Below are 15,413 nucleotides of genomic sequence, written 5' to 3'. Positions count from 1 at the left end.
GACCTTTTTTTTTTAAGTGATGGAGGGCTTTCCTGGTGGCACAGTGGTTAAGAATCCGCCTGCCAATGCAGGGAACACAGGTTTGAGCCCTGGGCCAGGAAGATCCCACAGGTCACGAAGCAACTAAGCCTGTGCGCATGACTACTGAACCTGTGCGCATGACTACTGAGTCTGTGCTCTAGAACCCGTGAGCCACAACTACTGAGCCCGCGCGCCACAACTACTGAAGACCGTGCGCCTAGAGCCCCGTGCTCCGCAACAAGAGAAGCCACCACAATGAGAAGCCCGCGCACCGCAACGAAGAGTAGTCCCCACTCGCTGCAACTAGAGAAAGTCCACCCGCAGCAACAAAGACCGAATGCAGACAAAAAATAAATAAATTTATTTTAAAAAAAAACGATGCATAGCTTAGTGGTTAAGAGGACAGGCTCTGAAGTCAGAATGCCTGGGCTCACTCCAGATCTGCTCTATGTAAGCTAGAGGAACTAGCTCTAGCTTTTTAGTCCTCCCCTGTATGCGGAGATAACCACCACTTCACTCACATGGTTGTTCTTAGCACATTACACACATTAACTCATTTAATCACCTCAGTAACTCTATTGGGTTGGTACTGTTAACATGCTCATTTTCTAGATAAGTTAAATGACACCCAGGAGGTTTCGTAACTTCCCCAAATGATGAAGGGTATCAGATATACCAACCCAAAATGCCACTTTGGCATAAGAATTATTTTGAGCCAAAGGCACTTGAAAAATAGCAGATGCAGGAAGGGCACTCTGACCTCCCCTTTTCTTCCTGAAAGCAGGAGATTAAAAAAAAGAAAAGAAAAGAAATCGATAGAAAATGCCAGGAAGAAAGAAACTTTCTTACCACCAGAGATGGAGAGTCAGGGGCAAGAGAACTCCACAAAATCAGAGCCTGTTAAAATAACCCTCATCTTCCTTTAGTATCCCCACATATTTTTGTTACTTTTCCACAACTGCCTCTTTGCTCAACCTGGTATATGAGAACCTAGGTTTGGCCACCTCTTTAGGTCTTCATTCTCCTGTGGGGGCCCCCATGTACATGTAAAAATCCTTATGCTTTTCTTCTGTTCATCTGTCCTATGTCTATTTAATTCTCAGGCCCAGCCAGAGACCCTAAGAGGCAAGAGGTAAAGTTTTGCCTCCCTTACAAGGGAAACTCCAGTAAATTGTAGAGCCAGGATATAAACCCAAGGGGTCTGGCTCGAGTCAGCATTCTACCTGCAACTCACTGTAGAGTCTCTGTGGTGCTCCTGAGAAAAAAGGGAGATGGTGTTACTGATGAAAACAGAAGAACAGAGGAAGTGGGAACCCAGACATGATGCTGACTGACAGCATCAAAACTTCAAGAGAGTAACTAAGATCACAGAACAGTAGGTACACAAGGATTTTTCATGGGAAATGGTAGAGGGCAGTGGAGCTTTGCACCTGGGAAAAAATAACGCTAACCAGAGACAAGCATCAGCAGACATGGCAGCTGAAGGACCAGAAGCCTTCAGCCAACATTTGGGAGTCTGCTCTTGCTTGGATCATCTGAATGAGGGTGTTCTACCAGCGGCACCTGAAATTAAATCACAATCCTGGGACTGGGAGGTAAGTGATGCCTCACCATGATTTCCCAACCACAAGACTACGGTACAGGAGTCAACACCAATCCCGCTTAGTCGAAGATGGCCCTAGGAAAACTCCCTCAAAATATAGCATGTCAGCTTTTGGGAAAATGCACCATTATAGCTTAGATATATCAGATGGAGCAGCTGGGACATGAAAGCATATGAGAGTAATTAATTGCTAGAAATTCCCTCAAGCATTAGCAAATTTGGACATTTCTGTCTTCTGAGGCTCAGTTAAAGACCACTTCTTAAACGAGTCTTTCCTAGGAAGGAAAGGTCCGTAACAGAAGCTTCACAGGCTAAGGCAGAATACCATGGAAACGGGGCCCCTGTTGGGCTAGTTATAAGACAGGCAGTGAAACATCTTCATGTTACAAGCTACCAGACATTGAAGGAGATTTTAGAGAGAGCAGCACCAGGGGTTTTTTCAGTTGTGGTTAAAAGTTGTCTCTGTAATGCTGCAAAGTGGCAGGCCACAGAGCCAGAGAGGTGAAGAAGACGTATCGAGAGTTCACGAAGCCCAGCTGTAGAAGCTGTATGTGCTCTCAGACTGTCAGTGCACTAGACTCACAGCCTTTGAATGCCTATTTGATAACAAAGAGAATAAGGTGGATTTCTAATCATGAAACAACAGAAAAGAGCACAGTTCTCTGCACACGTGTTGAGATTACAGCGGTGTTCTAAAATGAAGAATACAGAAAAGAGTTTGGAAAACCAGGCTTTGCTGAAGCAAATTTCTGAAAGAATTTATTGTGAAACTCCTGAAGAGGCAGAAATTATACAGGAGACTAGAGGCATCCCTGAAGTTTTTCTGTTAGTGGGGCTAATTTAGCAGGTAAAAGGGAAGCAACGCTGGCAGCGTTTGAAACAGAAGTTGGGGTTGACAGAGCCAGTGCTGACTTAGAAGGCAAGGCACAATTTCCTGACACTGTAAGAAGGGCCAGAGAAGCAGTTGTGCCCATGGCACCCCACTTTATCCCAGTCAGGAGGCTCCCCAGAAAAACCACCAACCCTGGTCTGACTATGCCCCACTACTTTACCTCAGACGTAGGGGATCTGGTCAGAGAGAAAATAACTCTGACCACTCTAGTTACTGCCCCTGTCCCAGGCCACAGGAAGCAGATACAGAAAAACACACAGGCCTGCCAGAATTTGACTGTGGAAAAGATGGGATATTCTACGGTAACATTCAGCCATGAGAAAAACTCCCTTCCGGTCTCCCAGAGATTAAGGCCAAGAAACAGAAGAGGGCCAGAGGGGTAAAATCCCTGCATCCTTACTGTGAGAGACCAGATCCTAAAGGGAAGGGCTCAAGAGGCAGAGACCCACCCACCCACCCTTCTGAATGTGTGGGGTCAGAGGCCGAGAGGGCCTAAGCTGAAGGTTCAGGATTACCCGTAAACCCAAGGAGCCATCTTCTACTCCTCAAGACACGCAGACCATCTGCCAATGCCAAGGGACTCTGGGATGACTGGGCCAAGATAAAGACAGAAGAGACAGGAAACCAGAATCTGGCAAGGGAGACACCTGAGAAGCATCGCCAGAAGCAAACACTCTATGAGTTCATGCAAATCCTCTCAGAGAAGGAGCTAAAGTTGGCAGGAGGAAATCCAGAGTAGAAGAGGATGCGTTTCACAAGGGGACACTGGGCTTTGGCTCCTCCTCACCACCCTGTTGGTAGAGAACTGCTGGGAAGAACTATCTAAAGACTGCAAATCTCTTCCTTGGGGGAAAGACACAATGACATGAAGGAAATGTTATTTTTCAGAATTCCCCTTGGAAAGAGCATAGTATTTGGTTGAAAGAAATATTTTTTAAAGCCACTAAAATCTTTTTCTGTGTGTGTGTGGTACGCGGGCCTCTCACTGTTGTGGCCTCTCCCGTTGCGGAGCACAGGCTCCGGATGCGCAGGCTCAGCGGCCATGACTCACGGGCCCAGCTGCTCCGTGGCGTGTGGGATCCTCCCGGACCGGGGCACGAACCCGTGTCCCCTGCATCGGCAGGCGGACTCTCAACCACTGCGCCACCAGGGAAGCCCCACTAAAATTTTAATAACTAGCAGGTATTAATTTTATAATAGAAAATAAACTAGTCTTAACATTTAGGAGACACTATATAACATGTTTAGATTTAAAAGTGTACTTCAACACTGTTGCTGCGAATGTAAATTGGTGTAGCCACTATGGAAAACAGTATGGAGGTTCCCCAAAAAACTAAAAATAGAACTATCATATGATCCAGCAATCCCACTCCTGGTTATATAAACAGAAAAAAATGAAAACACTAATTCAAAAAGATACATGCACCCCAAAGCTCGTAGCAGCACTGTTTAAATAGCCAAGACACAGAAACAACCCAAGTGCCCATTAACAGACGACTGGACTAAGAACATGAAGTATATATATACACACACATATATATATACATACACACACACACACACACACACACACACACACACAAAGGACTATTACTCAGCCATACAAAAGAATGAAATTCTGCTATTTGCAACATGTATGACCTGGAGAGTAAATATTATGCTCAGTGAAATAAGGCAGACAGAGAAAAACAAATACTGTACATCACTTACATGTGGAATCTAAAAAGTAATACAAATGAATGTATATGCAAAACAGAAACAGACTCACAGATACTGAAAACAAACTAGTGGTTACCAAAAATGAGAGAGAAGGGCAGAGGCAAATTAGGAGTATGGGATTAAGAGATACAAACTACTATATATAAAAAAGATAAGCAATAAGGACATACTGTACAGCACAGGGAATTATAGCCATTATCTTGTAATAACTTTGAATGGAGTATAGGCTACAAAAATATTGAATCACCATGCTGTACACCTGAAAGTTATTACAATATTGTAAATCAACTATACTTCAATAAAAGAAATAAATGTACCTCGTTCAGCAACTATTTATTGGATGCCTGATTTAATTTTTGATGCTAATTTAAGAAGCAAGGCTTGGTGCTATTTATAAAACAGAAATTGAATTTATCAAGGATTCATCAAGACTTCTGCTTTTTCATAATTAAAAAGGTTGACTAGCTTACTGGATAGAAAAAATAGGATGATTTTACAAATTGAATTTGAAGGACACATCCAAACCAACGTACTGTATAAGAAGAGTCTGACTTGATGACAATATTTTAAGTGATTGATGACCTATATTTTTATAGATTTCATATACATAAACTAACTTTGGAATTAATAGGAAAATGTTTAAAAATCAATCATATACTTTTCAAGTAATCTTTTAAAGGAAAAATAATTCATCTAATTATGATATTGTTTCCTAAAAAGACTCACCTAAAAGGACAAATCCATCTGCTTCTCTCTCTGGTACCAAGGGCTTTTTAGATTCCGGAGGCTTTCTGAAGAAGTGAAACATTGCTGCTTCCTCCGTTACCTGAAATAGAAACACTATATAATAACAAATTCAGATGAAACCATAAAACTCTTACCCTTCTTAGTAAAAAGCCAAATACAGGGACTTCCCTGGTGGTCCAGTGGTTAAGAATCCGCCCTCCAATGCAGGGGACATGGGTTCGATCCCTAGTCAGGGAACTAAGATCCCACATGCTGCAGGGCAATTAAGCCTGTACACCGCAACTACTGAGCTCACATGCTCTAGAGTCCGTGCACCAACAGCTAGAGAGCCTGCGTGCTGCAACTACTGAGCCCATGTGCTCTGGAGCCTGCGCGTCACAACTGGAGAGAACAAAGAGCCCTCGCTGCATTGAAAGATCTCACGTTGCTGCAACTGAGACTCAATGCAGCCAAATAAATTTTAAAAGCCAAATATAAAGATATCACAACAATTACTTTTAGGAATTCTATTCCCAAACTTAAGAACACAAGCCCTCTCTAGGTGTCAGAAGATAAAACCAGAAATTAAGGAGCATGGACTTCCAGTTTGAAATACTGTGTTCATCCTCTCAATTTCTGAACATGCAGGAAATAACCCAAGAAATCTCTACAAGTAAAACTAAAGTCAACAGATAACACCAGAATCTTGAAGGATCTCACTAGCCATAAATTGGACACTGGACCGAGGAAAGGGGGGAAAAAAACCAAACCCTGTCCAGGTTTCTTGTCATGCCCTAACTACCTTAAGCCTCATGAAATTAAGGCCACCTGAAAAAAGAAAAGAAGGCACTACAAACACCCTCTAGAGCTGGTTATCTGATTCAGACACTCAAGGACTGTATTCATTGTAAAATTGTAGCCAAATGTAAATTCCCATCAGTGCAAATATCTGTGTTGGTGAGATTATTGTGCACTACCCCCAACACACACATACACACACACACACACACACCCTCTCTCCTCTGTGTCCTCCCATCTTTGTACATTCAGCTTTGTACACTCAGGCAGGGCAACAACTCTTAGAAAACAACTGGGAAGGAAGTTGAAGGAAACTTGGGAGGACATGTCACGTTCTGAGTTGCTGTAAGTAAAGCAATATAAGAGACAGCAAAGAGGGCTTCCCTGGTGGCGCAGTGGTTGAGAGTCCCGATGCAGGGGACACGGGTTCGTGCCCCGGTCCGGGAAGATCCCACATGCCGCGGAGCGGCTGGGCCCGTGAGCCATGGCCGCTGAGCCTGCGCGTCCGGAGCCTGTGCTCCGCAACGGGAGAGGCCACAACGGTGAGAGGCCCGCCTACCGCAAAAAAAAAAGAAAAAAAAAGAAAAAAAAGACAGAGACAGCAAAGAAAAGTTCCTGGTGGCAACAAGTGCCATCAGTTTCATATATTCCACCCACCAGAAAATCAAGCAGGGAGGATAAGTAAAGATTTTATCTGAGCAAGATGCTTCTAGAAACTGAGAATTGCACCAGGATTTGTGTAGGTCAACCTGCCCTGAGTTGTAGATCGGAGTGGATGGTAAAAGAGCCAATTTGTTGACAGAAAACACATCTAGCAGGTTTCACTTTTTAAAAGAAAAAAAAATGGAGAAGAAAAACACAAGCCATGTGAAAAAGAAAATATTTCAGTAAAGGAAAAGGAATCACCTCTGAAATCCTCAAAGGCTGAGCTTACTGGATATAGTGATGGAGCCAAAAGAAAAGTCTGGAAATAGTCTGGCACCCTCAAGAGAGTACAAGGAGACATGACCTGTATGAAACTGGTAAAAACAAAAACAAAAAAACCAAAAAAACCAAAAAAACAAGGTTAGATGGAAAAGCAAAAGGAAAAGATGAAAAGACAAGGGATGAGATGAAAAAAATAACTAAGATAAAGAGAAACCCATGCAAGAAAGAAATGAGATCAGAAAAGAACTGGTTGGTTTATAAGCAGGAATGTAAGACAATAAAGTTCAAACTCAAAGACTTAAAAGACTGGAAGAAGCAACTAACTTCTCAACCCCAAACAGTTAAAACTAAAACAGAGAAAGCCTTTGAAGGAACAACAGATGATTAAAATTCAATCTGGGTAAGGATCAAATCAAGGATATAGCCATCACACCTGATACTAAAGCCTCAGCCTGGATGAATGTGGCACTCAGTAAATTCTTAGGCTACAATGGGTCAGGAAAAAGAGACGAAGGGGATCAGTGTCCAACTGAAGCCTCGTAGAGAAAAGATACCTTCAAATAAATAAAGGGGGGGCACATTTAAGGGTGAAAGAGATGAGAAATGTAGCAAATCTAAGAGTTACAGCTAGCAAAAATTGTAGGTCTGGCTACAGATACATGAAGCTGATTATAATCAAATAGATAAGAGGCCAACAAAATTTTTGGAGAGTTGTGCTGCCAAAACAACTACAAGTCTGAATTAAAGGAGGACTTTGACTGTTGGAAGTTTACAACAATGCTGCAGACAGGAAGCTGCCAGAGAAAACTGCTCAGCCCCCAAGGAGGGTCTATTCTCCAGTGCCTACTTCAGTGGTAGCCAAGGAAGTTATTGGAAAAGGAAGACACTTTGGGTGGAGTGCCTGGAGAACACGGGACTGGGGGCGGGGCTCTCCTGAGAAGCAGAATCTGGGCATAATTAATGAACATTCTCCAATCCAAGGCGGGGATCCCCCAAAATGCCTGCTCAGTGAGATTCCAAAATTGCTACCACTCGGTGACTGCTGTGTATCTCCCATTCCTCCCCTTTCTGGATGACAGTGGTTTGGGCAGTTATTTTTCCCAGTTACCAGAGGGGACAGAAGGGACAGACTGCTGGTCTTTTTAGTTCATGAAGTCTCTACAACAAGAGGTGCCACATCTGGACCTGATGAAGACATACTGAACTTAGAGCATGATGCTATGACTGAATGGGGCCATTTGGGTTATTGCCCTTGGGGAGGGGTGAGTCACTCTGTCTACCGCAGGGAGAGAGAACTGAGTATATGGTAACCACGGAATCATTAGGGCCATTCACTGGCTCTCCACCTTATATCAGGAGACATGTAAGAACTGCAGTTTTCTACCCTCCTTGGAGGTAGGTGTGGCCATGTTGCTTGCTTGGTTCACTGTGTCACATGCCATTAGAGTGCTAGAACAAGGAGCTTTGTGGCCACAGAGAGAGGCCCTTTAAAAAGTGGCTCCTTTCTAACATATAAAAGAAAAGCCTTTAATAGGAGGACTCAAATTTCCAATACCTTTTCATGTCTGGCCACAAGACAGAAATGGAACAAACAGAAATCACAAAAGCAGTTCTGATGTCATTCTCAAGCCCCCAACGTTTAGATACGTTGTTATAAAAGCCAGACCAAACTCAGCTGTAGTGCCAGAATCCCTTTTGAATGCAAGTATTTTGTAGAGAACTTATGATTCAAATAATTAAGTGAAGCATTTAAGTTTTTCATGACCTAAAAAAAATCAAACTTAAAGAATATACAGTCTTAAATAGGCTGCAGGTTACCAACAGTATGACTTATGTGGCAATGCATAATATTACAGTTTGTCACTTTAGAACATTATAAAATTCCAAACATATCCGAGAAGGAGAGAGAACTTAGGTTCCAAGAGTCAAGAAACATCCACGCACGGAAGAAACAGGTCAGGAATAGGAAAAAGGTAGTAGAGACAGTATAAAAGAACTCAGAATGGCAGCAAAGACTAGTTTGCTACAAACATCCATTGGTAACTGCTCTAAAATGGTTATGAAACTACCAGTCACCCTCGCACCTGTTATTCTGCCAACCTGACCATTGCCTTAACTCCTTCCTCTACAATAGTCACCTCAGATGTGTTTCCATGGGAACGCTGTGCCAATTTTACAAGTCTTGGGATTCCCTTGCACCATCTATACTGCTGCTGACATTCATGATTCATTCCATTAGGTACCTAAGTAAGTCTAACCATACATATAGCTTTACACTAATCACTCCATGCATGAAAAGACTATGTCCTGAGACACTAAAATCTGTAATCAAATTATCTTTATACCATGATATTTTTTGTACCATTGAAAACACACACAAGGTGGTATAAAAATTTATCCCAGCGGGACTGGCAATACCATTCTAAGATCCTCCCACAGCAAGAAAGCTGCATGGTTAGGTCACCACTCCAGCAGCCAGATTTCCTTTCCCCACCTAAGACTAGAACTGGGAAAGAGAACGGGGGTAACTAAAACCCCACTAACATTTGCTGAGCTCCTACGATGTGTCACGCACTGTACCTAAATGCCTTATAGACTCTATCTCCTATAATCTTACAATCATCCCGCCAGGTACACATAACTATTCACAATGTGTAAGTGAAAGAATTGAAGTAAAGTCGGTTAAGTATTGATGCAAATGTATATGGCTAGTAAACAGCAGAGCTAGAATTTTAAACCAAGTCTTTTTGGTACCAAAACTGAATGCTTTACATCAACAAAGCACCAAAGACAAGGAGCCCTTAACAAGACATTTGTGTTGGACTTTAATATTTCCTAATATTAGTGAAATACATTTCATTAATTCCATTTCTGTCTTTCTAAATCCCTACTTTCCCAAGCCTTGCTCAGCTCTGTGTTCTGAAGATATTTGCTAATTCCACAATATCCACGTTCCAGACTTTCACTTACTTTGTATTTATATTTTATGAGTATTTATTAAGTGCTTAGGCCAGATACTGACCAGGCACTGCAAATGTAGCACTCAACTTACATTTACGGGAACAAACAGCAACCTGAAACTACCCCATTTTGGAGGCAATCCTGAGTAAACCTAAGAGGAATTTAGGAGCTCCATCCCAAAAGTGGAGGAGGCCTGGAACAGTCCTGCTGCCCCCAGCTGAGTATATGGGAAGACATGAGCACTCATGCTTCTGACTTACATGGCCTTGACAGTGGCCTTCTTCTGCCTGGAGTTATCAAGCATGTTCCAGCCTCATTTCCTTAGGTACGATTTCAGTATGTTAAAAACTGTCTACAATAAGCAAATTTTACATTTTATAAGTGGGTGAAATATCAAAATTTATTCTTAAAAATCCATTATCAGCCAGCAACAACACTCTTGCCTGGCTAAGCTGGGACCCAACCCAGAATGCCTCCTAATCCCCAAACATGGGTATCCTGGAACTGCTTCTACATGGATGGGTGATGAAGAGTTCACTGCCCAAGACACAGATTGGGAGAAAATCCATGCAAATCACAAATCTGATACAGGACATGTGTCTAGAACATATAAAGAATTCTTAAAATTCAATCATGAGAAAACAAACCAATAAAAACTGGACAAAAGCTATTAACAGACATTTTCCTAAAGAAGATATGTGGGTCTTCCCTGGTGATCCAGTGATTAAGAGTCCACCTGCCAATGCAGGGGACATGGGTTCGATCCCTGGTCCAGGAGGATCCCACATGCTGCGGGGCAACTAAGCCTGTGCGCCACAACTACTGAGCCCATGCTCTAGAGCCTGCGAGCCACAACTACTGAGCCCACATGCTCTAGAGCCCACGTGCTGCAACTACTGAGCCCATGCACCTAGAGCCTGTGTTCTGCAACAAGAGAAGCCACCGCAATGAGAAGCCCGCGCACCGCAACGAAGAGTAGCCCCCACTTGCCACAACTAGAGAAAGCCCGCATGCAGCAACAAAGACCCAGTGCAGCCAAAGCAAAAAAAAAAAGATATGTGAATGGCAAAGAGCCACATGAAAGGATGCTCAACATTAGTCAATAGGCAAATGCAAATTAAAATCTCAATGAGATAACACTATATACCTATTAAAATATTAACAATTTAAAAGGCTTGCCATGCCAACTGTTGACAAAAATGTGGAGCAACTGGAACTCTTATACACTGTCATAGGTGTAATAATATAGTACTGTGGCAGTTTCTTAAAAATGTAAACATACACCTACCATATGACCCAGACCTCCTCCTTCTAAGTATTTACCTAAGAGAAATGAAAGCATATGTCCACACTTGTACACAAAAATTATACAGCTTTTTTGGTAATAGCCCTAAACTGGAAAAAATCCAAATGTCCAACAACAGATAAAAAGGATAAACAAACTGTAGCATATCCATAATACTATTCAGAAATAAGGCACGAAGGCCTAAGATATGCTATGACATGCATGAGTCTCAAAAAAATCAAGCTAAGTGAAAGAAGCCAGACCACAAAACACTTCTAGGAAATGCAAACTAATGTATAGTGACAGAAAGCAGATCAGTGGTTGCCTGGGGAATGGGAGGTTCAGGGAGGGAGGAATTACCAAGGATCACAAGCAAACTTTTGAGGGTGATAAATATATTCATGATCTTGATTGCAGTGATGGTTTCAGGGTATATAAACATGTCAAAACTCATCAAATTGTACTTTCAACATGTGCAATTCACCATATGTTGATAATACCCCAATAAAGCTATTTTAAAAATTCATTATTAGCATGATATTCTAGATGTTATATAAATGTTGTAGTTCACAATTATTCGTAAAATTGTCTCAAGTCTCTTAAATGACTTTGTGTGTGTTACAAATGCAGTCTTGTATACAAAGCAAGATACTTCTTTCTCTATGCATTCACACAAAACTGAAAAATAAAAGGACAGTGTCTTCACTTTTAATGACACGCAGACTGCATACAGAAAGCCACCCTGATCGCTACACAGCACAGATCCTACTGCTCTGAAGGAGGGCAGCACAAGTGATATATTTATTTTTTTCCTATTATTCTAAGACTTACCTTTTAAGTGATATTACCCATGACAAAAGGATTAAGGTAACCTGGTTTTCTCAATTTGTTCACCTTCTTTCAATTTCAACAGACTATTTGACAATATAAATATGTCAAATAGACTGAAATGTATATGTGGGACTGATAAACAGCAGCCACTTAACTATATAAGAAAAAATATACATACACACATTTTTTCTTCACATTGTGTCAAAATCCAATAAATATGTAAATTCCATACTGCTGAAAAACTAAAATCCTGAACCATGTTTAATCCTCCTCTTCTTCTGTGTGGTGGGTTGTGAATTGCATGGTTAGACAAAAGGAATACAAATTTAGGTAACAAGTTTCCTAATTTCTTCTGAGAGATACCAAAAAAGACAATGGTCCCATACTTTTGATAGTTTTAATCTTGAAAGACACGATTATATTACCCAAAACAGCATTAAACGGTACAAAACATTCCAGAAGGCTCAATGAGAATGAGAAGAGCCCTGTTACACTTCACAAACAGGTAGCCTTGAGTTTAACTTCATCTGATGGGCACAGATATAAACCAAGAAGAGAAGGAAGGCCTCTCCTATAAGAAGGATCACCAGAAACAATGAACAGAGAGTGTTTAGGAGACAGCAGAGAGAGTAACCTCACTAGAAGCATGGAGGTAAGCAACAGAAATGAATACAAAAGAAGAGACAAATTATTAAAAGGGCTACTAAGTCAAGAAAATGTTAGAATACCCAGAGTGGCTTACCGGGATTCATTTAATATTATTTTCTAGTCTAGGATCTTGAGGAAAGTAGTGTTTAAGAAAGATTAAATTTAAGACAATAGGCTAGACAACGTGGTTGGACCGAGTGATTATCATACTAAGTGAAGTAAGCCAGAGAGAGAAAGACAAGTATCATATGATATTGTTTACATGTGGAATCCAGAAAAAAAATGATAAAAATGAACTTATATACAAAACAGAAAGAGACCCACAGACATAGGAAACAAACTTACGGTTACCAAGGGGGAAAGGAGGGAAGGGATAAATTAGGAGTTTGAGATTAACATATATACCCTACTGTATATAAAATAGATAACCAACAAGGACCTACTGTATAGCACAGGGAACTATACTCAATATCTTGTAATAACCTATAATAGAAAAAAATATCAAAAAGAAAAAATATATATACATTATATATGTGTGTATATATATATGTATAATTGAATCACCATCCTGTATACCTCAAACTAACATGACACTGTAAACCAACTATATTTCAATAAAATAAAATAAAATAAAATAAAATAAAATGCTGGAGAGACTGATTGAGAGAGTGGAGCCATGAAGTTAGAACGTTGTAGCAAAAGGGACTGGACTATGGTGGGAGAAGTTTGAATGAAAAAGAAGGGGTGTACAGAAATGTGAAACAGGACCTAGTGACTTCCAACTCTACAAAATACTGATGGAAAGGAATTACTAAAAGACGACTGAAGTTTCAAGCCTGAGGGAGTAAAAAAAGTGATATTAAGAATAAGAAAAGGAAAGTCGGAAAAGGAAATTTAAGAGAAGAAAAAAATTAACTCCACTTCAGACAAGTTTACACGTAGGGAAACAATGACTGGTCCAAATGGAAATATGTGAAATGCAGTTGGAAAAATAGGACTAGTGCTCCAATGAAAGGAATAAGTTGGAATTTGGGAGCTGTTAGCATGTAAGTGGTAGCTGAAATTATAAACATCAGTGGTATTTCAAACTGAAAATATAGAAGTTCAGGGACTGAGATCCTGATCTCTAACATCTCAAATTATAATATGAAAATACACCCCTTTAATTATCACCAAACGGATGTGTATACCCCCATTTCTTCAAATTTTTCAAAAACATACTTGGCTGTCGTACCAGGACTAAAATGTTAACTCGACTATATTGTTTCACATTTCAAAACTTTAGAAACAACTGACCTCTTCAGTATAATCCAGGGGGGTAAATTCAAATGCCAAGCAGATAACTAAGAGTGAAACCAGCCGAGTCTGAGACAGGAGTGAAGGAAAGTGCAGGCTTGGTCTAAAGATGGCACCTCTAGGGAGGGGGGAGATGCCCAGCGAGCCACGAGGAGGAGCCCTTCACCAAAACAAGGCTTCTGAGGAACCAGTGAAAGAGCTTTGAAAGGTTTTGAGCTGGGAAAGCCTGGAATCAGATTTGCATTTGCTGTTATGGCCAAAGTAAAAAAAAAAAATAACCATCACTAAAAAAATTAGGACAAGGCTGAGGCTACGGTTAGGGCATCTTCCCACTGACTCCTGGCCACCACCCAAGATGGTCCCAACGCATCTAGGAACCTCTGGGGAATGTAAATTGAAGATGTAAGGCTGCCTCTGTCTGAAGGTCCCTCCCTTTGATGCCTGTGTGTGGGACCATGGGCCTTGGACTCAGAACTCCTGCTCTCACTGTCACCCAGGCCTCTTGGAGAACATTTTAGCTGAAGTATGTGTTTTATACTATTTCATCCTTTCTAGTACTTTTTCCAACTTATTTACTTTTTCAAAATGAAACTAGCAGGCTTTCTAATTATAAAGGTAATTTCTATTTTCTATGTGCAGGTAAGTTTTGTACATTCTTAGGAAAAAAATATGGAGAAATATACACCAAACCTAATAGTTGTTCTTACCAGGAAGCATGACTAGTTTATATTTATGTTTCTTTTGTAGTATTTGCTTTTTTCTAAATCAAATATCATATATTGTTTTACAATAAAAAATATTTTAAAAATTTTTAATGACGTATACTTGATTTACAGTCAAGAAAACTGTATGTTCCTGTGTGCTGTGTTACTTTCAGGTGTATAGCAAAGTGATTCAGTTTATATATATATTATTTTCAGGATCTTTTCCATTATTGAATATAGTTCCCTGTGCTATACAGTAGGTCCTTATTGCCATCTATTTTACATATAGTAGTGTGTATCTGTTAATCCCAAACTCCTAATTTATCCCTCCCCTACCCCCTTCGGTAACCATGACTGTTTTCTGTGTCTGTGAGTCTGTTTCTGTTTGGTAAATAAGTTCATTTGTATCATTTTTTTTAGATTTCACAAGTAAGTAATATTATATGATATTTGGCTTTCTCTTTCTGACTTACTTCTTTTAGTATGATAATCTCCAAGTCCATCCATGTTGCTGCAAATGGCATTATTTTATTCTTTTTTATGGCTGAGTAATACTCCATTGTACCACAACTTCTTTATCCATTCACTTAGGTTGCTTCCATGTCTTGGCTATTATAAATTGTGCTGCTATGAACATTGGGGTACATGTATCTTTTTTAATTAGAGTTTTCACCTTTTCTGGATATATGCCCAGGACTGAGATTGCTGGATCAGATGGTAACTCTACAAAAATAAAGATTTAAAAAAAAATTTTTTTTAAGTACCTTTGGCAGCTCCAACCACTGTTCCATGAAGGGATGTGGGCCCAGTGTCACCAAGTCTGATTCTTCAAGACAAACTAGAAATCCAACTATTATGTAAAAACCTAGTTTTTAGATGATAGCAACAAATTCAAAAAGTTTTTAAAATACTCTGCAGACTGAATAAATCCTCTTCAAACTGGATTTGGCCTTCAGGTGTCAAAGTTTTAGACCTAGTTTAATAGCCTAAATCTAATCAGAA

General features: G+C 40.5%; 1 protein-coding gene across 3 annotated transcripts in view; it reads right to left on the bottom strand.

The window, feature by feature from the left end:
• UMAD1 (UBAP1-MVB12-associated (UMA) domain containing 1) overlaps window positions 1-15,413 on the bottom strand; it is a 252,524-nt gene that overhangs the window by 216,745 nt on the left and 20,366 nt on the right. For all 3 annotated transcript variants that reach the window (XM_033420610.2, XM_033420609.2, XM_049714831.1), the window contains one exon: window positions 4,962-5,061. In XM_033420610.2, the coding sequence (XP_033276501.1) occupies window positions 4,962-5,043 (82 nt within the window). In that variant the 5' untranslated portion in view covers window positions 5,044-5,061. The remainder of the gene's footprint in view (window positions 1-4,961; window positions 5,062-15,413) is intronic.

Source organism: Orcinus orca, chromosome 9 (assembly GCF_937001465.1).
Source record: "Orcinus orca chromosome 9, mOrcOrc1.1, whole genome shotgun sequence".
NCBI classification, from domain to species: Eukaryota; Metazoa; Chordata; class Mammalia; order Artiodactyla; family Delphinidae; genus Orcinus; species Orcinus orca.
Note: the sequence above shows the minus strand (reverse complement) of the source record. Positions and strands in the feature narration are given on the sequence as shown.